Raw genomic sequence first — 24,750 nt, forward strand, 5'->3', positions numbered from 1 at the left:
GAGAAGAGGTGGGGGATGGAGATGCCAGCTCAGCATTGAGGTTGACCGGGCACAGGCCAGGCTGGAACTCAGAGCCTCCTTCCTCTCTGCCCTGCTTGCTACAGGCCCCCGGGGACGGAGCAGCCAACCCTGGCAGGGGAGGGTGGAGGGTGGTGAATGGAGACGGGGCTGGGGATGGATGTCTGATTTTGGCAGTGGAGGGGAGTTGGGGGGAGGCTCTGAACCTGAGGACACTCCAGCTTCCCCCAGGCCCTGGCCAGAGCTCCATCTTGCCGGTTTTGGGGGGAAGATCACTTGGGGAATCGGCTGAGAGCTTTATCTTTGCCCCTGTGACGGGTGGCCTGTGGTTTCCTGCCAATAACTCCTGTTTCCGGAGGCCCAACAGGGCCCGCGCAGAGCCAGGAGGGGCAGTAGGGCTGGGCCTGGGTGTCCCCACCGGCCCCGCCCCATCTATCTTTGGGAATTTATTTGTCCATGGGCGAGGCTGGTCTGCAGTCTATTGCCTTCCAGGGGCCAAGAGCTGCTCTGACCGCCCAGGGATTCTCTCTCCCACCCAAGTGCCTCCAGCTGACCTCTGGCAGCTGTCCTCTGGCCTCATCTGCACTGCCCCGCTCTTCCCAAGGGACCAGGAAGCCCCCAGAAGCTCTGTCATCAACGTGGGTGGTGGCACCCGGCTCACCCTGAGAGCAGAGGCCGTGCAGGGGGCTCGGTTCTGAGCCCCAGCCGGCCCACCATGGCACGGCGGTTCCAGGAGGAGCTGGCCGCCTTCCTCTTTGAGTATGACACCCCCCGCATGGTTCTGGTACGCAACAAGAAGGTGGGCGTTATCTTCCGACTGATCCAGCTGGTGGTCCTGGTCTACGTCATCGGGTGAGTCCGGGCCCCTCCCGCTGCCTGCCTGCCTACACCAGCCCCTACCCCCGGCCTGTCCTCCAAACTCTGGGATCCCTTGTGTGCCCCTCTTCCTCTCCATCCAGTGGAAGGCCTTCCTGGCAAGCCACTGTGCGGGAATAGAAAATCCTGCCAACTCACTGTTGAGATGGGGACGAGGCCGGAGGGGAAGCTCTGCCCCTGGGCCTTCGGTGAACAGGAGGCAGAGTCCCTGGGTTCCGAGGAGCCAGCTCAGTGTTACAGTTCCTTTGAGTGGCTAGTGGTGTTCAGGGTCAGGGCCCCACCAACCACAGCCACTGAGTCCTCGACCTCTGACCGCCTGCCAAACCAGGCTGCCACCAACACACAGGCCACATCCACACAGAGGCCAAACCAGGCTGCCACCGACACACAGGCCATACCCCATACCTGTCACCCCATATGACAGGTCAGAGACAGACTCTGCTGCCACTTTCCCTGCCTAAGCGAGGGACATCCAGGGATATTTGAGGCCCTTGGAGCAGAGAAACCCTCACATTCTGAATAGCTGGTGCCTTCTTGTTGGCATGTCAGGCAGAGGACAGAGATCGGTTCTGGTCCCAGGGATGATAGTTGCTTTCTGGGCATCTCTGGACCTGTCCCGCCGGGCCGGGAGTGCAGAATCAGAGGCAGCATGGGACACTCCTGCGCTCTGGTTGTCTCGGGAGCCAAGACAGGCCTGGCAGAGGCTGGCATACTTGTGAGTGTGCATATGCAGCTCTGTGCCCATGTGTGTCTGGGTGTGTGTCCCTGGGGCTGGGTGCTCACATGTGGGTACCCTTGTGTGTGCATATGGCTGTGCCCATGTCTGCCCTGTGGCCAAGTGTCTGGGTGGCTGATGTGTGTCCCCTGTGTGTGGTGCCTCTTGGCCGCTCGCAGTGACTCTGCGGAGGGCTCCTGGAGGCCCCAGGGCCACTGGAGGGGGCTCAGCTCCTGCTGGGGGTCTGGGGGTGCCCAGTAGCCTTTGTCTACCTGTGCCGTGTGATTCTGAGGGCTCTGCCCTCCCCATTTTTACTGTGGTTCCAAACCAGAACTGCTAAATGGAGTCCAGGGTAGGCAGACCCAGGGCCCAAACAAGGACCACGGAGTCCTAGTCCCCCTGAAACTTCTGGCATCCAAAAGAGCCCTCCCTCTGTCCCACCAGTCCCCAAAACCTCAGAGCTGTCCAGGTGGACCCAGGGTCAAGCCCCAGCCTTGGCCTCTCCTCTCTCTCGTTAAGAAACGAATCTGACATCTGCGATGGTGTTCGAGCTTGGGAAGGAAACAGACCCAGAGGGGGCAGTGGGGTTTCCAGGTCCACAGCAAGTCAGCAGCAAACCCGGGGTTGGAGCTGAGCCCTCCTGACCCCCAGGCCTCTGCTGTGCCTTCTCCTTCCTCACCATCACAGGGTGCTGGGGATCCTTTCTACTGTGCACTGATGATGGGGTGCCAGGCACAGGACGGGCCAGAAGTCCACCATTAGCGCCACTCCTGACCCTCCCTGGAAGAGAGAGGCTGTCTGCTCAGGCCCAGCCTACCCTTGCTGGAAGACGCTGGGGGAAGACTGTCCTCTCTCTGTCCCTGCAGCTCCCTAGTTCTGCTGTCAGATCTGCAGGTGTGAGGGGCACCAGGTCCCTCCTGTGTGTGGGTCACAGGCTGCCAGCGTAGGAGGGACCCTCCCATTCCCAGCCTATGCCCCATGCTGCTGCCCAGCTGGGAACCTATACCTCCAGTGACGGGGACCTCACTACCGCCCTCCTGCCCGTCTTCTGCCCCAAGACCGTCTAATCCGGTTCCAGATGGATGTGGCCCTTCTCGGTGTCTGTGGGCCTCAACGCCACAGGGATTTAGCCAGGATCTCACAGCTTAGGAAGAGGCTAACCAGGATTTGAACCCAACTGCATGGCTCCAAAGTCAGCCTTGATATTCTGGAAAGGAAACATCCTCAGAGAGAGGGCACTGGCCTGCCCACGTCACACAGCAGAGGATGGAAGGCAGGCAGGATCCCTCACCACCAGCAACCCCAAGGGCTGCAGGCTCAGGCTTCCAGCTCCTGCTCCGCCTGTGGCGCCTGCTGTCTCTTGCGCCCTCGTCTGGCCACTGCCCAGTACTGCACTGACCTCAGCCAGGAACCCACAGCGGCAAACTCAAGTTTGCCCACAGTGCCAGCAGCAACCCCACAGTGCCAGCCTGGACTTGGCCTTGGCATCTCTGGGCTCAGCTTCCTAACCGGCCCATGGGGCACAGGTTGCAGGGGACCCCCCTAAAGTGCACTCCCCTCAGCACTTTGCTGTTTCATGGGGAGGGCTTTGCTTTCATGTCTGATCCTGTAGGCACTGCCGGGGGATGGAAAAGAGCATGAGAGAACAGCCAGGCCCCTGCGTCCCAGACGCAGGGCAAAGCCTGGGTGGGGGATGGGTGGACACAGAGACAGACCTGGACAGAGGGACAAATGCTGGAGCACAACTCAGACGAAGGGAGGGAGGTCCCGAGACTCAGAGATGGACAGAGTTACTGAGGCTGAACAGAGACGCTGAGATGCCGAGAACACAGACTCTGAGGAGGAAAACTGAGGCTGTGGTCTCTGCTAGTTGTGCTCCTCCAGGAGATCCCGGGCAAGTGCAGGTAGTGAGTGGGCCTAAGACCAGAAGGCTGAGCTGAGCTGACCCTCTTTCAGATCCAGTGAAGATGGTCTCAGTTAAGGCCGGGTGCAGTGGCTCACGCCTGTCATCCCAGCACTTTGGGAGACTGAGGCAGGCAGATCTCCTGAGGTCGGGAGTTTGAGACCAGGCTGACCAACATGCAGAAACCCCATCTCTACTAAAAAATACAAAATTAGCCAGGCGTGGTGGTGGGCGCCTGTAATCCCAGCTACTGGGGAGGCTGAGGCAGGAGAATCGCTTGATCCCAGGAGGTGGAGGTTGTGGTGAGCCAAGATCACGCCTCTGCACTCCAGCCTGGGCAACAACAGTGAAACTTGGTCTGAAAAAAAAAAAAAAAAAAATTAGCTGGGTGTGGTAATGTGTGCCTGTAATCCCAGCTACTCGGGAGGCTGAGGCAGGAGAATCACTTGAACCCGGGAGGCAGAGTGGAGCTGAGATCACCCCATTGCACTCCAGCCTGGGTGACAGAGTGAGATTCCGTCTCAAAAATAATAAATAGTCCGGGTGCGGTGGCTCATGCCTGTAATCCCAGCACTTTGGGAGGCCGAGGCGGGCGGATCACGAGGTCAGGAGATCAAGACCATCCTGGCTAACATAGTGAAACCCCGTCTCTACTAAAAATACAAAAATTAGCCGGGCATGATGGCGGGCGCCTGTTGTCCCAGCTACTCGGGAGGCTGAGGCAGGAGAATGGCGTGAACCCGGGAGGCGGCGCTTGCAGTGAGTGTAGATCGCACCACTGCACTCCAGCCTGGGCGACAGAGCGAGACTCCATCTCAAAATAATAATAATAATAATAAATAAAATAAATAAAAAGATGGTCTCAGAGCTCTCCCCAAAGAGGTGATGAGCTCTCTGTCTCTGGCAGTATGCAGGCAATGGGCTGTTACCTGTGGCCCAGCAGGCCATGCTAGGGGCACACTGGGTCAGGGAAAGGAGAGGGCTCGTTTTGCTGCAGCATAGAGGAGCTTCCCCAAGGATTTGTGAATGTTGCTTGGGGAGGAAGCCTAGGAGGCCTTCCTGGAGGAGGTGTCACACTGATGGAACCAGCCATAAGCAAAGGCCTGGGGGCTGTGGGCTGGGCTGGGCTGGGCTGCTCTCAGCTTTCTCTCCAGTCCCTCTGGGTCTCTTCTCAACTAAGTCCTCACTCATCCCCTGCGCCTCCATACAGACCTCTTGAAATCACATGTTCTGAGATCTCCAAGTGGAGATCAGAGTGCACCAATCAGGGAGAAGGATGGATAGAAGTTATTGCTGGGAGAAATACATCCAGGGGCCGTTTCTGCAGCATCTTCTCCATGCCTGGTGCTGTGCCGGGGAACAGAGGTGGGACATGGAATGGAGAGAGGGAGAGGGAGGAACTGAGGGGGAATTAGCTAGACTCCTTTGATTCCCGAAAAGCCCAGTCAAACCTGATTTAAAAGGAAGGGTGGGCTGGGTGCGTTGGCTCCCACCTGTAATCTCAGCAGTCTGGGAGGCCAAGGAGGTGGATCCCTTGAGGTCAGGAGTTCGAGACCAGCCTGGCCAACATGGTGAAAACCTGTCTCTACTAAAAATACAAAAATTAGCTGGGCGTGGTGGCGGGCGCCTGTAATCCCAGCTACTTGGGAGGCTGAAGCAGAAGTGATTGAACCCAGGAGGTGGAGATTGCAGTGAGCCGAGATTGCGCCCCTGCAGGCCAGCCTGGGCAACAGAGTGAGACTCCATCTCAAAATAAATAAATAAGCAAATAAATGAATACATAAATAAAAGGAAGGGTGGGAGTATCGGGTAGTTTAGGTAACTGAAAAATCAGTGTGGGCTTCAGGCCTGGCTGGATCCTCCAGGATGAAGACACGGGAGGAGTAAGGTTTAGAGGGGAGAGGGGATGAGGAATTCTCACGGGTCCAGTCTTGGTTCTCAAAAGAAACTGTCTAGGACCTGTCTCCCTTTTCTGGCTCTTCTTTCTTCTGTGGAAGCGTCATTCTCAGGCAGGTTCTCTGTCTTCATGGTGGTGACATGGTGACCAGCAGCTCCGAGCTGACATCTCCCCAGTTTAGTCACTCCTCAGGCACAAGAGCTGCTCCTTCTCCAGAGCTCCAGCGAGTCTCAGGCTCAACTCTTATTGGACAGGGTCGGGTCCCGTGCCCACCCCAGAACCAATCAATCATTGCGGTCAAGGAAACGGAATGCCCTGATTGGAGGAGCCTGGTTGTGTGTCCACCACTTCCAGGTTCTCCTGTCAGGAAGCAGAGTGTGAACCAAGGTCCTGGGGCCGGAGAAGAATAGAGAGTCACTGGGACTAGGCTGAAGGGGGCATAAAAGGAGCCCAAGAGAGAGGATGTGATACGGCAAGCAGGGGCGATGGCGAAGGCCTTTGAACACCACGCTGAGGGGCAGGGATTTCTCCTGCAGCAGAAGGGAGCCAAAGAAGGATGTCTAGCAGGGGAGGGCCTGGGGCAGGCAGGGTTGAGCGTGGGGGCCAGAGGCAGGACAGCTGTGAAGAGGCCACAGGGATGGGAAGGGAGGACGGGGCTGTACCCAAGGCAGAGGCAGTGAACACAGGTGACAGATGTTGTCACCCTGGCAGGCCTCACGCCTGGGGCGGCCCCTACTCAGCTTCTGCCCATCGTCGCCGCGGCACGTGACACCTAGCACAGCCCAGAGCTTCTGACATCTCAAGAGAAGTGGGAAGTGAGATTTATGCATGAAAGAAACCTCTTGGTGACGTATTCAAAAAAAAAAAAAAAAAAGGAAGAAAGAAAAACAGGCCGGGTGTCGTGGTGCATGCCTGAAAACCCAGCACTTGGGAGACCAAAGTGAGCGGATCACTTGAGCTCAGGGGTCCAAGACCAGCCTGGCCAACATAGTGAGGCCCTGTATCTGAAAAAAAAAAAAAAAAAAAAAAATTTGCTGGGTGTGGTGGTGCGTGCCTGTAGTCAGTCCCAGCTACTCAGGAGGCTGAGATGGGAGGATCACCTGAGCCTGGAAAGTTGAGGCTGCAGTGAGCCGTGACTGTACCGGTGCACTCCAGCTTGGAGGACAGAGTGACGCCCTGTCTCAAAAATAAATAAATAACAATAAAAATAAAATAATTTGGCCTGGCGTGGTGGCTCATGCCTCTAATCCCAGCACTTTGGGAGGCCGAGGCGGGTGGATCATGAGGTCAGGAGATCGAGACCATCCTGGCTAACACGGAGAAACCCCATCTCTACTAAAAATACAAAAAATTAGCCAGGCATGGTGGCGGGCGCCTGTAGTCCCAGCTACTTGGGAGGCTGAGGCAGGAGAATGGCGTGAACCTGGGAGGCGGAGTTTGCAGTGAGCTGAGATCGTGCCACTGTACTTCAGCCTGGGCGACAGAACGAGACTCTGTCTCAAAAAAAAAAAAAAATTAAAAACACAAATCGTTGGCCTGAGATTCAGTTCCACATTCAGTTAGTCATTCACCACACAGGTGTTTATCAAGCCCCTATTATGTGCCAAGCTCTATTCCAGACACTAAAAATACAGAAGTGAACAAAACAAACCAAGATCCTGCACTCAAGGAACTTACCCAGATGCTCCTCGACTTGTCTGCAGGTTGCATGGGGGCCTCAGGGTGGGCCCCAGTTCTGAGCCTGGAGTCTGCTCCTGTCCCTCCCCAGGGCGGCTGCTCCCCGACAGCACACACCCCATCTGGTCAACTCCTGCCTGTGGCCCATGGCCACACCCTGTGTCCCACCAGCCACCTGGCCAGTCCTTCCAACCCATGCCAGAGCTGCCCCCGCACCTGTCCCAGCTCCTCCAATGTCTCAGTCTTCCCACAACCAGCCCTTCTGGGTCCTTAGATGAAAGCTGAGGGAGGACAGGAAGGACTAGGGGACCCAGCCAATGTGGGCATGATGGGGAGGGTAGCTGTGAGGGTGCTGCCCAGGTATTGAGCCTGGGTGATAGGGTGAGGATAGCACCATTCTCCATGACGAGGACACAAGGGAACAAGTTCTAAAGGGAGATGGACAGTTCAGGTTGATCCAGTTGAATTTCTGTCTGTTTAGTGGTTAGTACTTGGCATGGAAATAGATCTCGCAGGCCAGACACAGTGGCTCACGCCTGTGATCCCAGCACTTTGGGAGGCCAAGGTGGGTGGATCGCCTGAGGTCAGGAGTTGAAGACCAGCCTGGCCAACATGGTAAAGCCCTGTCTCTACTAAAAATACAAAAATTAGCCAGGTGTGGTGGCATGCGCCTGTTATCCCAGCTACTCAGGAGGCTGAGGGAGGAGAATCGCTTGAACCCCGGAGGTTGAGCCTGTAGTGAGCCAAGATCATGCCATTGCACTTCAGCCTGGGAGACAGAGTGAGACTCTGTCTCAAAAAAAAAAAAAAAGAGATACTCTATCAGGACGTCATCACATTGTAAGTTGAGGAGCATCTGGACTTAGCGTGGTTTGACTTAGGATTTTTTTACTTTATGGTGGGTTTATTGGGGGTATTAAGAGCCTTTTTGACTCCGGATGGGTGTATCAGGTTACAGCCCCATCGTAATACGAGGAGCATCTGTGTAAGACCTTTGGGTGTGAGATTTTTGTTTGTTTTGTTCACTTTCGTGTTTGTTTTGTTCAACAGTGTTAGGCACATTAATAGGGGCTGGATAAATAGGTGTTTGTTTTTGTTTTTAAGTAGAGACAGGGTGTTGCTATGTTGCCTAGGCTGGTCTCTAACTCCTGGCCTCAGGTGATCCTCCTGCCTCAGCCTCCCAAAGTGCTAGAATTACTGGTTCATGTTTGTTGAATGACTGAATGTGTGGAATTGAATCTCAGGGGAGAGTGCAGTGTGGAGATAGAATTCTGGGGACACAGCGTGTCTGAGGCAGCTCACTCGGGGAATGGGGGCGGATTGACATTGAAAGAGGAATGTGTGAGGGAGGAACAGAGAACAGTGAAAATGGGAGGTTTTCATTATATGTGCCCACTGAGTGCACAGCTCCTCCAATGTCTCAGTCTTCCCACAACCAGCCCTTTTTGTATTTTTAGTAGAGACAGGGTTGCACCATGTTGGCCAGGCTGGTCTTCAACTCCTAACCTCAGGCGATCCACCTGCCTTGGCCTCCCAAAGTGCTGGGATTACAGGCGTGAGCCACTGTGTCCAGCCTGCGAGATCTATTTCCATGCCAAGTACTAACCACTAAACAGAAGAACTCATAGAGGCCGGGCGCGGTGGCTCACGCCTGTAATCCCAGCACTTTGAGGCCGAGGTGGGCAGAACACCTAAGGTCAAGAGTTCAAGACCAGCCTGAACCCAGGAGGCAAAGGTTGCAGTGAGCCGAGATCATGCCATTGCACTCCAGCCTGGGTGACAGACTGAGACTCCATCTCAAAAAAAAAGAGAACTCATAGAAGCTTCCCTCAAACACTTACCTAGATGCTTCCGTCTCCTGAGGCCCAGGCTGAGTATGTACTAGGGTTTCACTAAGCACTTATTGAGTAAGCAGCGCCTTTGAGGTAGGTGGCCTCAGCTCTGTTTTATTGAGAAAACCAGGGCTCAGAGAGGTGCAGTCTCTAACCTGAAGCCACACAGCTGGGGAGCAGCAGGGCTGGCACCTGACCCTCAGCCACTCCACATGTGGCCTCTTCCACCAGAAGGCCACCGGAGAGCCTTGCCGATGACAAGGTAGAAAGCATGGTGAGGGTTATTTCTGGAAGGGGAGAGGCTTCCAAAGATGCCTGTGTCTGACATCAGGCCCTCTTGGTTGTCTTCCCAGGGTGGTGACAACAAAGCCCGACCAAGGCATGGCTTTGGAGGAGTGGACCCGGCACCATAGTCATTCTATTATTTTTGTTTGTTTGTTTGTTTTGAGACAGAGTCTCACTTTGTCGCCCAGGCTGGAGTGCAGAGCGCGATCTCGGCTAACTGCAACCTCCGCCTCCCAGGTTCAAGCGAGTCTCTGCCTCAGCCTCCAGAGTAGCTGGGATTACAGGTGCCCACCACCCCACCCGGCTAATTTTTGTATTTTTAGTAGAGACGAGGTTTCACCGTGTTGGCCAGGCTGGTCTTGAACTCCTGACCTCAGGTGATCCACCCACCTCGGCCTCCCAAAGTGTTGGGATTACAGGCGTGAGCCACCACGCCTGGCCCATAGTCATTCTATTATCACCATTGTTGAGGTCATGACTACCAGATTTGACTGACCTTTCCCTTCGACCCTCAAGACCGGCAGCCCCAAGAGCAGACACAGACGCACGCTGAGTGCACCAGCCCCCGCATGTGGGCTCCAGGTGGCTCTGTTTGCCCTCTGTGCTCTACCTCCTGGGAGACACGTCGAAGCCAGTGCTGCTCAGTGGAGGTGGGATGAGTCCTGGGCTGGGTGCCTCAAGTGTGGGGACACTTGGGACCGCCACTCCTGCAGGCCTCAGCTTCTCTGTTATAAGTTGGTCTTGGGCAAAGATAGAAATGTTGCTAACCCGTTGGGGTGGGGGTGCCAAGAGGGAGGCCTGTCCCATAGAGGGGTTCAGGACATGGAGAAGCTCCTCTCTCGCCTGCGCCAGCTCCTTCTGGCTTGGACACAGAACCAGAGGCCTTCCTGGAGGAAGGGGCCCAAGGAGGGCGGGCGGGGTGGGCGGGGATGGATGATGCCCTAGCTCTCCCGGATGGGGCTGGAGACAGCGAGACAGACTCAGGAGGCGGAGGATCAGGGGCCCTTGTCATGCCTCACCTGTTGCTCTCTGGGACCTGCAGGGGGCAGCAGTGACCAAGCTTAGGCTTCGGGAGCATGTGGCTTGGCCCCAGTTCCAAGGTGAAAGGGGGCTTGGAGAAGAGGTGGGTGAACCCTGAGAAGAAAGAAAAGGAAATTGGTGGGTGGCCTCCCTGGGGCCTGCAGCGGGGAGACAGGAGACTCTGGGACTAAGAAGCCTGGAGAGTTCTGTTACCAGAGACCTGAGCCCTGGGGGAAGGAGAAGAGAGTCCATTACTTTGAGCTCCGCTTGGACAGGTGAGCTTGGGGTAGGATAAGGGGTGGAGGGGGATGACACATCTGGCCACAGGTGCACTCACAGATTTGACCTGGAGGTATACAGCCACACACCCCATATCCCAACACACACACACACACACACACACACACACACACACACTACCCTGAATCTCCACAAAGAGTCTTTCCTCGAGGAAGGGGCCACAGCCTGGAGAGGAGTGTTATCCAGGACTATTTCATTTGCAAGCAACAGAAACCAAATCCAAGGGCTTAAATAAAGGAAGGACATTTATTGGTTTATGTAACTGAAAATTCCAGAGGTCGATTTTTCAAGTGTGCTTCAGGTATGGCTGAATCCAGGTGCTCAAAGAGCCTTGTCAGGATTCTGCCCCTCTCTATCTCCTGGCCTGGCTTTCCTCTAGGTGAGCTTCATTGTCAGGATCGCTGTCTTCAGAAGGCGGCAAGGATGACTACCACAGTTTTCGTCTTGCAGCCGCCCTGCTTAGCCACTCGGTAGACAGGATATTTCTTTCCTGGCAATTCCCAGAAAAGTCCTGGCCTCACTGCTGAAACTCCCCAGGTCATGTGCGTGTCCTTAGACCCGTCACTGTTACTAGGGGGATGGAACATTGATTGGCAAGCCTTGGTCATCTGCCCAACTCCTGGGGCTAAGAGGAAGGTTAGCCACATGGAAACTTCCAGACTGAAAGTGGAGAACCCAAAGGAACAGGACTGCTCAACACTAGGAAGGCAAGGCCAGAATTTCCCGAGAAAGCTGGAAAACCTCCTGACTGAGCCACTCCCACAGTGCCCCGACCAAGGGGCTGGACGCTGCAAGCCCTGCAGAGGACCACTTCCCTGCTCTGTTTTCCTCACTGTCTCCCAGGGGGTCTCAGTATGGCTGGATCATAATCACAACTAATGTCTATACTGCATTTATTCTGTGCCATTCCCATTCTGAATGGTTCTACACTTATGAACTCACTCATTTGATCACCACAAGAAGTACCATTGTTGGCCGGGCGCGGTGGCTCATGCCTGTCATCCCAGCACTTTGGGAGGCCGAGGTGGGCGGATCACAAGGTCAAGAGATCGAGACCATCCTGGCCAACATGGTGAAACCCCATCTCTCACAAAAAATTAGCTGGGTATGGTGGCACATGCCTGTAATCCCAGCTACTCAGGAGGCTGAGACAGGAGAATCGCTTGAATCCAGGAGAGGGAGGTTGCAGTGAGCTGAGATCACACCACTGAACTCCAGCCTGGGCAACAGAGCGAGACTTCATCTCAAAAAAATAAAATAAAATAAAGAAGTATCGTTGTTATTCCCATTTTATAGATGAGGGAAACTGAGGCACAGGGGATTGAATAGCTTACCCCAAATCCCACAGCAAGTAGTGGAGCTGGGATTTAGACCCAGACTGTTAGGCACTGAAGAGTATATTCTCAGCCTTCATGCTCTGCTGGGACCTCTGGAAGGAGGAGCACCCTGGGAAGGATTGGGGTCTGAGAGGCTTGGCCTCCAGGGCCCAGCAAACTCTGTTCTTGGAAAAGGATTGGAAAGAGTATTTGAATTGGCATTTTTCTTTCTTTCTCTCTCCTTTTCTTTCTTTCTTTCTTTTTTTTTTTTTCTTTTTTTTTCTTTTTGACAGAGTTTTGCTCTTGTCGCCCAGGCTGGAGTGCAATGGTGCAATCTCAGCTCACTGCAACCTCCGGCTCCTGAGTTCAAGCGATTCTCCTGCCTCAGCCTCCTAAGTAGCTGGGATTACAGGCGCCCGCCACCAGGCCAAGCTACTTTTTGTATTTTTAGTAGAGACAGGGTTTCACCATGTTGGCCAAGCCAGTCTCAAACTTGTGACCTCAGGGGATCCACCCACCTCGACCTCCCAAAGTGCTGGGATGACACGCCCGTCCTGAATTAGCGTTTTCATAGGGAAAAGCACCGCGGCACTTCAGGCCCAGGCCAGCAGGGGGAGGCACGGGAGGCTGTCCTGCCTCTAGCCCAGATAGGAGCTTTAGGAGCAGAGGGTGGTTCAGAGGCACGTCTGGGGAGGGCACGGGAAAGGATGTGACGGGTCCAGCTGGTGCCAGAACCACAACTCCCCCTCCGTCCCCCACTCTGTCCCCTACCCGCACAGGTGGGTGTTCCTCTATGAGAAGGGCTACCAGACCTCCAGCGGCCTCATCAGCAGTGTGTCTGTGAAACTCAAGGGCCTGGCCGTGACCCAGCTCCCTGGCCTCGGCCCCCAGGTCTGGGACGTGGCTGACTACGTCTTCCCAGCCCAGGTGAGCTGACGCAGGGCTGCGCCTTCCCCTCACAGGGCCTGTCTCAGAGCTGTATGGGACTCTGTCCCACATCCCTGTGGGACCAGACCAGCTCCTCTTTCTCTCTGGACCTCTGTGAAAGCCGGGCAGCAACAGCCTGGTGATATCATCCCATGTTGGTGGCAGGGGGTGTGGTGGCTGCTGCGTGTCCTGTGGGCTCTAGGGGCCTGCTGGGGCAGCGTTGGGTCCCTTGAGGCTGTTCTCCCAGCTCCCAGCCCACCCTCCCCTCCCCTGCCCCTCTTCTAGGGGGACAATTCCTTCGTGGTCATGACCAACTTCATTGTGACCCCAAAGCAGACTCAAGGCTACTGCGCAGAGGTGAGCACTTCTGCCCGCCAGCCCCCTTCTCGGACTCACAGGGGAAAATGACCTGCAGAGACAGTCTCCATGGGCACTGAGAGGAAGCCAGAGAGGCTTCCTGCAGGGGCCACAGTGGTGGAAATTCAGGCGTATATTCACACACAGTAACTGTCAACCCTTGCTAGAGCTGAGCCTTCCCGCCCAGCACACGGTGTACCAGGCAGGGTGCCGAGACTTCGTGCCCACCCCCGCCGCCCAGCTGACATTGACAGTGGGCGGCTGGGCATGAGCCCGGGGGGGCCTCGGCAGAGCAGTGTGGGGGGAAACGGGAGAAGGAGGCTGCGAGCAGGCGTCACTCCAGAGAGGTCTGAGACTCTGCCCCACGCTTTCCCTAGGGCCCTGGGGGCGGGAGGGGCTCTTCTCAGGACCCCACCCAAGGGGCCTGGGGCCAGCAGCTTTCGCCTCCTCCAGCACCCAGAAGGGGGCATATGCAAGGATGACAGTGGCTGTACCCCTGGGAAGGCCAAGAGGAAGGCCCAAGGTAAGGGGTCAGCCTCCTCCTGTCCCTCCACAGTCCCCCGGCTGCGGGCCCTGGCGTCCTGCAGGCCCAGCTTGGTGCTGACCTGCCTCTCCCCACACCGCTGAGGCGGGCTCCGGGAGAGACTCCCTCCAGCCCTCTCTCCTCCCCGCCCAGGCTTGGCCGGCCCATCCCAGACCCAGCCACGTGTCTGTCCTCGGCTCCTTTGCTCGAGGGGCCCGTCACTGGGGGCTCCTGGGGAAGGGGCCTGGGGCGGCCTCCTCTACACCCCAGTTTAGTGCAGGCACCCAGGGGTTTCTCTCTGGCTCTAGGCATCCGCACTGGCAAGTGCGTGGCCTTCAACGACACCTTGAAGACGTGTGAGATCTTTGGCTGGTGCCCAGTGGAGGTGGATGACGACATCCCGCGGTAACACTCTGACCTTCCGGGGAGCTAAGAACAGGGTCCCAGGCCAGACAGAGGGGGACCTGGGTCTAGAAAGGATCTTGATCCCTTTTTCTGACCCCACCCTCACCCCATCCGCACAACCTAGGCCAAAGATTCCCCTGGGCCCTGGCCCCCTTAGACCACACCCACCCCTCCACTGGCCCAGGGCTGCAGGCGGGTCCCGGAGGCTCAGCCCACCCCCTGCTATGCCAAGCTCTGTGTGGGACACACAGGGGCCTCCTGGGGAGGGGCGGTGAGTGAGTGTGGGTGTCCTCCAGCCCTGCCCTTCTTCGAGAGGCCGAGAACTTCACTCTTTTCATCAAGAACAGCATCAGCTTCCCACGCTTCAAGGTCAACAGGTGCGTGAGAAACTAGGGCAGAAATGCAGGTGGCTGGTCGAGGCTGCTCCGGGAGCTCTCCGCAGTCTGTCTCCCTCCATCTCCATTCCTGCTGGCATGGAAGGAATCAAATGCGGAGCCTGTGAGGGGTCCCCAGGCTTTGGGGTGTGGCGCGCACCCTCCCGGACGACACACAGCTGCTGTCAACACCTTCCACCCCCATAGGCGCAACTTGGTGGAGGAGGTGAATGCCGCTTACATGAAGACCTGCCTCTATCACAAAACCCTGCACCCGCTGTGTCCAGTCTTCCAGCTTGGCTACGTGGTGCAAGAGTCAGGCCAGAACTTCAGCACCCTGGCTGAGAAGGTATGGGGCATGGTGCCAGGCGGGTGGGGAGGGCTGGGCCGCAGGATCCTGATAACGGCTTTTTAGGCCCAGTTCATCCTCCCAAGTCTCCCTGGTGAGGGCTGAGTATATTATGGGTCTGTCCCCTGATACTGGGGCCCCCTGAGGGTCAGATCCGTGTCTTCAGCGGGTCCTGGCATGGAACTGGCACAAAGGAGGTGCCCAGAATGAACGGATGTGGGCAAACCTTGTCATCTGGATGTTTGTTGATGTCCTGCTTTAAAAAAAAAAAACTAGATAAAAGCAGCTTGGTCAGGTACGGTGGGTCATGCCTATAATCCCAGCACTTTGGGATTACACCCACAGAGGCAGGTGGATCACTTGAGGCCAGGAGTTCGAGACCAGTCTGGCCAACATGGTGAAACCTCCTTCTCTACCAAATATACAAAAATCTCTACTAAAAATACAAAAACTAGCTGGGCATGGTGACTCACGCCTGTAATTCCAGCTACTAGGGAGGCTGAGGCAGGAGAATCACTTGAACCTGGGAGGCGGAGGTTGCAGTGAGCCAAGATTGCGCCACTGCACTCCTGGGCAATGGAGCAAGACTCCATCTCCAAAAGAAAAAAAAAATTGGCCCGGCGCAGTGGCTCGCAGTGGCTCCTCTGTCTCAAAAAATAATTAATGGCCTGGAGCGGTGGCTCACGCCTGTAATCCCAGCACTTTGGGAGGCCAAGGTGGGCAGATCACCTGAGGTCAGGAGTTCGACACCAGCCTGACCAACATGGTAAAACCCCATCTCTACTAAACATACAGAAAAATTAGCCGGGCATCGTGGCATGCACCTATAATCCCAGCAACTTGGGAGTCTGAGACAGGAGAATTGCTTAAACCTTGGAGACAGAGGTTGCAGTGAGCTGAGATCGTGCCACTGCACTCCAGCCTGGGTGACAGAGCAAGACTCTGTCCAAAAAAAAAAAAAATACAAAAATTATCTAGGTGTGGTGGCAGCGCCTGTAGTCCCAGCTACTTAGGAGGCTGATGCAGGAGAGTTGCTTGACCCCAGGAGGTGGCGGTTGCAGTGAGTCGAGATCACGCCACTGCACTGTAGCCTGGGCGACAGAGCGACTCTGTCTCAAAAAAAAAAAAAAGCAGCTTGAATCCTATAGCCTATGGCCCTGAGAAATCCTGTGCCCTGGGATCCTCACAGTCACCTGGGATTCCGGAGAAGCAGTCCCTATGAGCACAGAACTATCTGACTGCATTCAAATCCCAGCTCTGCCCCAAACGAGCAGTATGAACTCAGACAAGTCTCTTAACTTCAGTGGGTCTGAGTTTTTGGACCCACCAAGCGGGGGACAATAATGGTGCCAGTCTTGTGGCATCGTCCCGAGGGTCAAGTGAGTTGACGCGGTGTGCCTGGCGGGCCTCGCTGCCTGGCACGTGGGAACTCTCTACACCTGTCAGCACGCGATCCTTATTAGTCCTGCTCTCACAGTTGCCTATTCAGGAACTAAATCAATCCCTTTTCTGTGATGTTACCAAAATAACCCACTCACGACACATTTGTCTGTCTACAAGGGAGGTCAGCAAACTTTTTCTTTCGAGGGCCAGACAGGAACTATTTTCAGCTTTGCCGGCTATATGGGCTCTGTGCCAACTACCCAAGTCTGCTGTGGAAGGGCAAGGGCGGCCACAGACAATATGTGAACAATGAACCTGGCCATGATCCAGCCCATGGGCCTCAGTTTCCCGACCCCTGCAGGGGGTTCACACCAGAGCAACACACGTGCTGAATGGGAGACCTCCCTGTTCTAAAAATTTCCCTGCCATCGGGGCCGGTCGCAGTGGCACACGCCTGTAATCTCAGCACTTTGGGAGACCGAGGCGGGCAGATCGCGAGGGCAGGAGATTGAGACCATCCTGGCTAACACGGTGAAACCCCGTCTCTACTAAAAATGCAAAAAAATTAGCTGGGCGTGGTGGCAGGTGCCTTTAATCCCAGCTACTCAGGAGGCTGAGGCAGGAGAGTCACTTGAACCTGGGAGGCAGAGGTTGTTGTGAGCTGGGATCGCACCACTACACTCCAGCCTGGGTGACAGAGCAAGACTCTGTCTGGAAGGGAAGGAAGGAAGGAAAGAAGGAAGGAAGGAAGGAAGGAAGGAAGGAAGGAAGGAAGGAAGGAAGGAAGGGAAATCTCCCTGCCATCTTCAGCTGGAAACTTCTCAGTACTAGGCTCCTGCTAAGTTGCCCAGCTCCCTGCCCCCTTCTCTGACCACCTTCCAGCTCTTCTGTTGCTCAGCCCATCTCCACCTGTTACTTGCCTCGCCCAGAGGAACTTCGCTTTCTCAAATGTTTTCTTCCCAATCCACATCTTTACAGATTCCATCTTTAATTAATGCAGTAACTGTTCACTTGCCTCCCGCACTGTGACCTGTGCCGGGAACTCAGGAGTTGGTGATGAATGAGACAGATAGCTTCGTCCTCCTGGAGCGCACTCTTGGAGGAGATGGGTTAATACATAATCACACTAAACAAACTTATGATTATAAAGTGAGGAATGTTCCCAAAGAAAACACATGGAGTGAAACAGAAGGGAATAACAAGGACATATCTGGGCTACAAGAGCAGGGCAAAAATAAATAAATAAATAAATACAAATGAAATGGTCAGAGAGCTGGAGTGTGGAGGGTAATGGGAGGGAAGGCCAGTGAGGGTGGCAGGACCTCTACCCCAAAACAGCTTCTCAGTATCTTTTCTTTTTTTTTTTTTTTTTTTTGAGGCGGAGTCTTGCTCTGTCGCCCAGGCTGGAGTGCAGTGGCCGGATCTCAGCTCACTGCAAGCTCCGCCTCCTGGGTTCACGCCATTCTCCTGCCTCAGCCTCCCGAGTAGCTGGGACTACAGGCGCCCGCCCCCACACCCGGCTCATTTTTTGTATTTTTAGTAGAGACGGGGTTTCACTGTGTTCGCCAGGATGGTCTCGATCTCCTGACCTTGTGATCCGCCCGTCTCGGCCTCCCAAAGTGCTGGGATGACAGGCTTGAGCCACGGCGCCCGGCCAGTATCTTTTCTTAAATAAAAAATGTTCAGTTTTTTTTTGTTGTTGTTGTTGATTTCTTTGAGACAGAGTTTTGCTTTTTTGCCCAGGCTGGAGTGCAATGGCATGATCTTGGCTCATAACAACCTCTGCCTCTCAGGTTCAAGCAATTCTCCTGCCTCAGCCTTCCAAGTAGCTGGGATTACAGGTGCCCGACACCATGCCCAGCTAATTTTTGTATTTTTTAGTAGACACAGGTTTCACCATGTTGGTCAGGCTGGTCTCAAACTCCTGATCTCAAGTGATCTGCCCACCTCAGCCTCCCAAAGTGCTGGCATTACAGGCACGAGCCACTGCGCCTAACTCCAAAATGTTCTGTTCTTGAAAGAGTGCTGGTACCAGCTGTGAGATGGGGTTTTTGTTTGTTTTTGTCTTTGAGATGGAGTCTGGCTCTGTTGCCCAGGCTAGAGTGCAGTAACACATCTCGGCTCACTGCAACCTCCGCCTCCCAGGTTCCAGTGATTCTCCTACCTCAGCCTCCCGAGTAGCTGGGATTACAGGCGTGAACCAATACACCTGGCTAATTTTTGTATCTTTAGTAGAGACAGGTTTTCACTATATTAACCAGACTGGTCTTGAATTCCTGGCCTCAGGTGATCCACCTGCCTCGGCCTCCCAAAGTGCTGAGATTACAGGTGTGAGCCACCGTGCCGGGCTGAGATGGGGGTTTTTGATCCTGAAATCCCAGATCTTAATGACTTGTGCCCTTGGCAGGGCGGAGTGGTTGGCATCACCATCGACTGGCACTGTGACCTGGATTGGCACGTACGACACTGCAAACCCATCTACGAGTTCCATGGGCTGTACGAGGACAAAAATCTCTCCCCAGGCTTCAACTTCAGGTATCTGCCAGGCCCCCAGCAGCACATTCTTCCTTGTGGTCCTGCGGGCTTTTCTACTCCCGGAACCCTTCGGGCCTGAGAAAGTGTCCCCAGAGGGGAGCAGAGGGTCCTGGGCAGCTCCCATTCTGCCCGGGTGGCCATGCAGGAAGCCAGCAGGGAGCAAGATATTGAAGGCTCAAACCCCCTGTCCCTGGGTCTCAGACCCCTCGAGGCCCACCCGGCCAGGACTAGCTGGGGAAACTGCTGACATCGGGAGCTGCAGCAATGGCTGGCACAGCACCCACACCTGTAATCACGGCATCTTGGGAGGCTGAGGTGGGAGGATTGCTTTTTTTTTTTTTTTTTTTTTTTTTTTTTTTGTTGAGACGGAGTCTCGCTGTGTCGCCAGGCTGGAGTGCAGTGGCCGGATCTCAGCTCACTGCAAGCTCCGCCTCCCGGGTTTACGCCATTCTCTCGCCTCAGCCTCCGAGTAGCTGGGACTACAGGCGCCCGCCACCTCGCCTGGCTAATTTTTTGTATTTTTTTAGTAGAGACGGGGTTTCACCGTGTTAGCCAGGATGGTCTCGATCTCCTGACCTCGTGATCTGCCCACCTCAGCCCCCCAAAGTGCTGGGATTACAGACATGAGCCACCGCGCCCAGCTTATTTTTATTTTAACCACTCTAAGTGTGTAATGGTATCTCATTATGGTTTACATTTGCACCCGATGGCTAATAACATTGAACTTTTTTCATGTACTTGCCATCTTTTCTCTTACCTAGTGGAGGTCTATTTATATATTTTGCCCACTTTTTTCATTTTTTTAAATTTTTACTAGCGATGGGGGGGGGGTCTCACTATGTTGGCCAGGCTGGTCTCGAACTGCTAGCCCAAGTGATCTGCCCCCCCCTTCAGCCTCCCAAAGCACTGGGATTACAGGGTGAGCCATCATGCCCAGCCCCAGATACAAAGCTTTTATCAGATGTGTGCTTTTAAAATATTTCCTTTCTTTTTTTTTTTTTTCTTTTTTTTTTGAGACGGAGTCTCGCTCTGTCGCCCAGGCTGGAGTGCAGTGGCCGGATCTCAGCTCACTGCAAGCTCCGCCTCCCGGGTTTACGCCATTCTCTCGCATCAGCCTCCGAGTAGCTGGGACTACAGGCGCCCGCCATCTCGCCCGGCTAATTTTTTTATTTTTTTAGTAGAGACGGGGTTTCACCGTGTTAGCAGGATGGTCTCGATCTCCTGACCTCGTGATCCGCCCGTCTCGGCCTCCCAAAGTGCTGGGATGACAGGCTTGAGCCACCGCGCCCGGCCGAGGATTGCTTTAAGACCAGGAATCTGAGGCTGCAGTGAGTTGTGATACTACTACTGCACTCCAGCCTGGGTGACAGAATGAGATCCCATCTCTTACAAACAAACAAACAAACAAAAAGGAGTTGGGGCTGGGCACGGTGGCTCACGCCTGTAATCCCAACACGTTGGGAGGCCAAGGCGGGCAGATAACGAGGTCAAGAGATCGAGACCATCCTGGCCAATATGGTGAAACCCCGTCTCTACTAAAAATACAAAAATTAGCTGGGCGTGGTGGCACATGCCTGTAATCCCAGCTACTTGGGAGTCTGAGGCAGGAGAATCGCTTGAACCCGGGAGGCAGAGGTTGCAGTGAGCCGAGATCTTGCCACTGCACTCCATTCAGCCTGGTGACAGCACAAGACTCTGTCTCACAATAAATAAGGCCTGGGATCCTGCCCGGGTTTGGGGATGGGGCTGTATTCAGAGACCACTAAAGCTCCTGCATCCCTGACGCGCTAAGAACCCCGGACCCAAGACAGTCCCCTGTATCACCCTCCTGCCACCTGATCCCTTCCCCAAGGTTTGCCAGGCACTTTGTGGAGAACGGGACCGACCACCGTCACCTCTTCAAGGTGTTTGGGATTCGCTTTGACATCCTGGTGGACGGCAAGGTGAGTGTCCAGCGTGAGGGTGGTGGGAGCTGAGACACATTCTCAGCTCCTGTGAGTACCTCTGGGCGTCTACAGTTATAGACGACTGGAGATTGGGTGGGTTCACTCAGCAGTTTTACTTATAATAACAGATGGGGCATGGGGCACGTCCAGGGCAGGGCTTTGCCACCTGTGGCCATGCCTCCCTCACAGTCTCCCTGGGCCCAGGGAGGCAGAGCCAAGGTCAAAACCCAAGTCTACTGACCAGCAGGTGATGGCCCATGTAGAGTCAGAGGCGGGCACAGTTCACAGCTGAGGGTGGGAAGTCCCCTTGCCCCAGGTCCAACCTTTTCCAGCTGGGTCCCTTCCGACGGTTAACCCTTCTCTCCCTGGGTCCTGCCACCAGGCCGGGAAGTTTGACATCATCCCCACGATGACCACCATCGGCTCTGGAATTGGCATCTTTGGGGTGGTAAGCGCTGGGGTCACCGGGTCACCGTGCTGGGGTCGGCCCCTCCCCTTCCACAATTCAGTAGCAGCAGCACGTGCCTCACCCTGAAACTTGACTCTACCCGTCTCTCATGTTTGAGCCAGCAGCTGCCCACCCCCCCCACCACAGTAGATCTAAGAAAACCAAGGCCCAGAGCTGGGGCAGGACAGAGTGGGGTGGAACCATCTTGGTCCCCTGAGGGTCCTGCAGGGCCTCATCCACCCTCCAGGAAACTGGCCTCCAGTGAGATTGGATCCAGCTGGGGCCACACTGCCAGGGACTGAGGTGGGATGTGGAGGGCCCTGTACCCGCCCCGGATTCCCACGCTGTCCCCATGCCCTGCCCTGACCTCAGGCCACCGTTCTTTGTGACCTGCTGCTGCTTCACATCCTGCCCAAGAGACACTACTACAAGCAGAAGAAGTTCAAGAACGCTGAGGACATGGGGCCAGGGGCGGTAAGAGAAGCCCCTGCACCAGGCCCTCCAAAGGCCTCCGGCATGTGTGTCTGTGTTGGGGTGGGGGGTGTGGGCAGCTGCTTCCCCAGCGGTGACTTGTATCCCGCAACCCTTGCCCCACACACACAGGATGAGCGTGACCTCGCAGCCACCAGCTCCACCCTGGGCCTGCAGGAGAACATGAGGACATCCTGATGGTCGGCCCAGGACTCCTGACTGGATGCAGCGTGAGGCTCCAGCCTGGGGCCCTGGTGGGTCCCAGCCAGGGCAGAGGGGCCTCCCCAGGAAGTCTCCTACCCTCTCAGCCAGCCAGATAGCAGTTTGCCAGAAGCTCAGGGTGCATACTAGGAGAGGCCTGCGCAAATCCGAGCTCTGGCTCCAACTCCACACCCCGCAGTGGAGCCCTACCCCAGCCTCAGCTGCTCCTAGTGGGGAAGGGCTGGGGCTGGGCAGGGCCCTCTCACACACCTGTACCCTAGCTTTGTGCTTCTCTCTCTGGACCCTCATTATCCAACCCGCTGCCTCCATTTCTCTAGATCTGGGCTCTCCAATGTGGCAGTCAGTAACCATAGGTGACTAAATTAAACTAAAATCAAATCAAATGAAACAGAAAATTCAGTTCCTCAGTTGAACTAGCCACATTTCAACTGCTCAGTAGACACATGTGGCTAGTGGCTGCTCAGGGCATTTTCACCATTGAAGAAAGTTCGATTAGACAGCCCTGCTTGAGCCCTGTTTCTTCCTGGCCTTGGGGTTCCCTGGGGAACTCACTGACAATGCAAGCTCCTGGGCCCACTGCAGACCTCCTGAACCAAAGGTTCCAGGGCTGGCCATATGATCCGCGTGGATGGCAAACTCCCTAAGCCGTTCTGGGATCAAAGTTTAAGAAGTGCTGTCCTCGAACTTTCTGACTCTAAGCTCCTGAGCAGGAGTCAGACTCAGCCCTGAGCCTGCACTGCCTGGCGGGTGCAGACACTGAACAGGGTCTCAAACATCTTCAGCGTGTGTGTTGTGTGCTCACGTGCCACACGGTGTCTCCTGCACACAACCCAGTGTACACACCACCCACGTGCACACAGCATCCTTCCACACTGTATGTGAACAGCTTGGGCCCTGCAAACACAACCATCTACACACACCTATACCCCCAAGCACACACACATGGTCTGTGCCATGTCACCTCCATAAGGAAAGGCTTCTCTCCAAGCGTGCCAGGCCAGGACAGCCCTCCTAGCCATGAATCCTTACTCAGCTACCTCGGGTTGGGGTGGGAGCCCCAGCCAAATCCTGGGCTCCCTGCCTGTGGCTCCGCCCCAGCTCCCAAGGCCTGCCTGGCTGTGTCTGAACGGAAGGTCTGGGAGAAGCGAGGGTTGGAGTACAATAAAGGGAATGAGGACAAACCTCTGCTGTTCATGCTTGCTTTCCAGACCTCTCTGAAACACAGTGTGCTCGCCTGTGAAATTCGGGACTGAGCTGGGCAATCTCTGAGATCCCTCTTGATCGGCTGGTAGGGACCAGTGAGCCGACTCATACACCCTGAGCCCAGCAGGGTCAGTGCTGGGTGAAGAGGTCAACTTACCTCTGTCCATGGGCTGCCATCTTGGCACAGCCCTGAACATTGGCACTCTTCCCAACCCTCCACGGCTGTGAGAGGCCTGGCAGTGGGACAAGTAGAGAACCCCAGGGTGGCCTCGTGAAACAGTGGGGAGGAAAAGGTTGGCTGTGCTGGGAGGGAGATCTGGGGGAATCCCAAAGAGGGGAGGAGGGTCTTGACTGAGACTGTGTGGAGGGCCCTACTGTGGGCATGACTTTAGGCCTGGACTTACAGCCAGGTAGGATCTCTGGGCAGCATTCCCCACCCAGTCACCATGCTCCGTCTAGACCAGTGCCGTCCAGTAGAACACTCTGGAATGATGGAAACATTCTCTATCTATGCTGTCCAATAGGGTACCCAAAAGCCACAGGTGGCCTGGGTGGAAATATGCAGCCAATGAAATGAAATTTGTATTTTATTTACTTTTAATAATCCTTTTTTTTTTTTTTTTTGAGATGGAATTTTGCTCTGTCGCCCAGGCTGGAGTGCAGTGGCACAATCTCGGCTCACTGCAGGCTCCACCCCTTGAGTTCAAGCAATTCTCTCCCTCAGCTTCCCAAGTAGCTGGGATTACAGGTGCCCAACACCACGCCTGGCTAATTTTTTTTTTTTGTATTTTTAGTAGAGATGAGGTTTCACCATGTTGGTAGGCCAGGCTGGTCTCAAACTCCTGACCTCAGGTGATCCGCCTGCCTTGGCCTCCCAAAGTGCTGGGATTACAGGTGGGAGCCACCATGACTGCCCAATTTACTTTTAATTAATTTAAATAGTTACATGTGACTAGTGGCTACTGGACTGGACAACACAGGCCAACACCTGCCATCTCCCTCAGGGCCCTGGCCTTCTGCCCTCTTCCCCAACCCAGATCCATCACTTAGATTTTATAAGACTGGAACTTCCTCTTCTGCACCCCCTTCTTTCTCCAGACACACCTGCTTTTGCACTTCCTGCCCCCTTCCCTTCCGAGTGAGCAGAAAAGAGCCCCTTCTCTGTATTCAGCCTCACCACCCAGCCCAGAGGCTGACCAGCCGAAACCACCTCCGTTCTCCCATCCCCATATCTGTCCCCCTCTCCTGCCTCCTCCTGGCCCAGGTTCCCCAGCAGCTCTGCCCACTCTCCCCTCACTGCAACCTTTCCAGAAAGACCAGTCCACACTTTCCTCTGCAGTTGGCCTCCACCCCAACCACTTCTCCTAGGTGCCCTTGCCAAGGTCACTGGCAGTGTCCTGGTTGCCAAGTCTAAGCACACACTTGGGCCCCATATCGTGCTTGGCCTAACAGAATCTGACATTGTTGTCCAAGCCTTCCTTGTCGAAAGATTTCCTTCCAGCAGCTCCTAGAACACACCCTTTCCTGACTTTCCAGCCTGTCTGGTGTGTAAGGCAAAGACAAGTTTCAATTGCAGCTCTGCCACAGCTCACTGTGTGCCCTTGGGGGAAGCTGCTTAACTCTCCAAGCCTCCTCTGTGAGTTAAGGATAATAACAGCAAAATTTTTTCTTTTTTAAATAGAGACAGAGTTTCACTCTGTGGTCCAGGCTGGTCTCGAACTCCTGGGCTCAAATGAGATGCCCACCTCAGCCTTCCGAAGTGCTGGGA

At 55.1% G+C, this 24,750-nt stretch overlaps 1 protein-coding gene across 3 annotated transcripts; it reads left to right on the forward strand.

Moving 5' to 3' along the window:
* Positions 1 to 348: 348 nt before the first annotated feature.
* Positions 349 to 22,961, forward strand: P2RX1 (purinergic receptor P2X 1). 3 transcript variants are annotated; one of them, XR_004430891.1, is made up of 12 exons: positions 349 to 870; positions 12,619 to 12,766; positions 13,052 to 13,123; positions 13,577 to 13,646; positions 13,955 to 14,051; positions 14,348 to 14,428; positions 14,633 to 14,774; positions 18,565 to 18,692; positions 20,545 to 20,635; positions 21,021 to 21,086; positions 21,334 to 21,560; positions 21,690 to 21,737. XR_004430891.1 is itself a non-coding variant. In XM_033185064.1 (12 exons), the coding sequence occupies exons 1-12, from the start codon at positions 734 to 736 to the stop codon at positions 21,753 to 21,755; spliced, it is 1,149 nt and encodes a 382-aa protein (XP_033040955.1). In that variant the 5' UTR covers positions 353 to 733; the 3' UTR covers positions 21,756 to 22,960. The 3 variants fall into 3 exon arrangements, 2 of the variants coding, with proteins under 2 accessions (XP_033040955.1, XP_033040954.1); XM_033185064.1 differs by having other exon boundaries at positions 353 to 870; positions 14,399 to 14,428; positions 21,459 to 21,560; positions 21,690 to 22,960; XM_033185063.1 differs by having other exon boundaries at positions 355 to 870; positions 21,459 to 21,560; positions 21,690 to 22,961.
* Positions 22,962 to 24,750: the final 1,789 nt, after the last annotated feature.

The sequence above is a fragment of the Trachypithecus francoisi genome, unplaced genomic scaffold (genome assembly GCF_009764315.1).
Source record: "Trachypithecus francoisi isolate TF-2019V2 unplaced genomic scaffold, Tfra_2.0 Lachesis_group20, whole genome shotgun sequence".
Lineage (NCBI taxonomy): Eukaryota > Metazoa > Chordata > Mammalia > Primates > Cercopithecidae > Trachypithecus > Trachypithecus francoisi.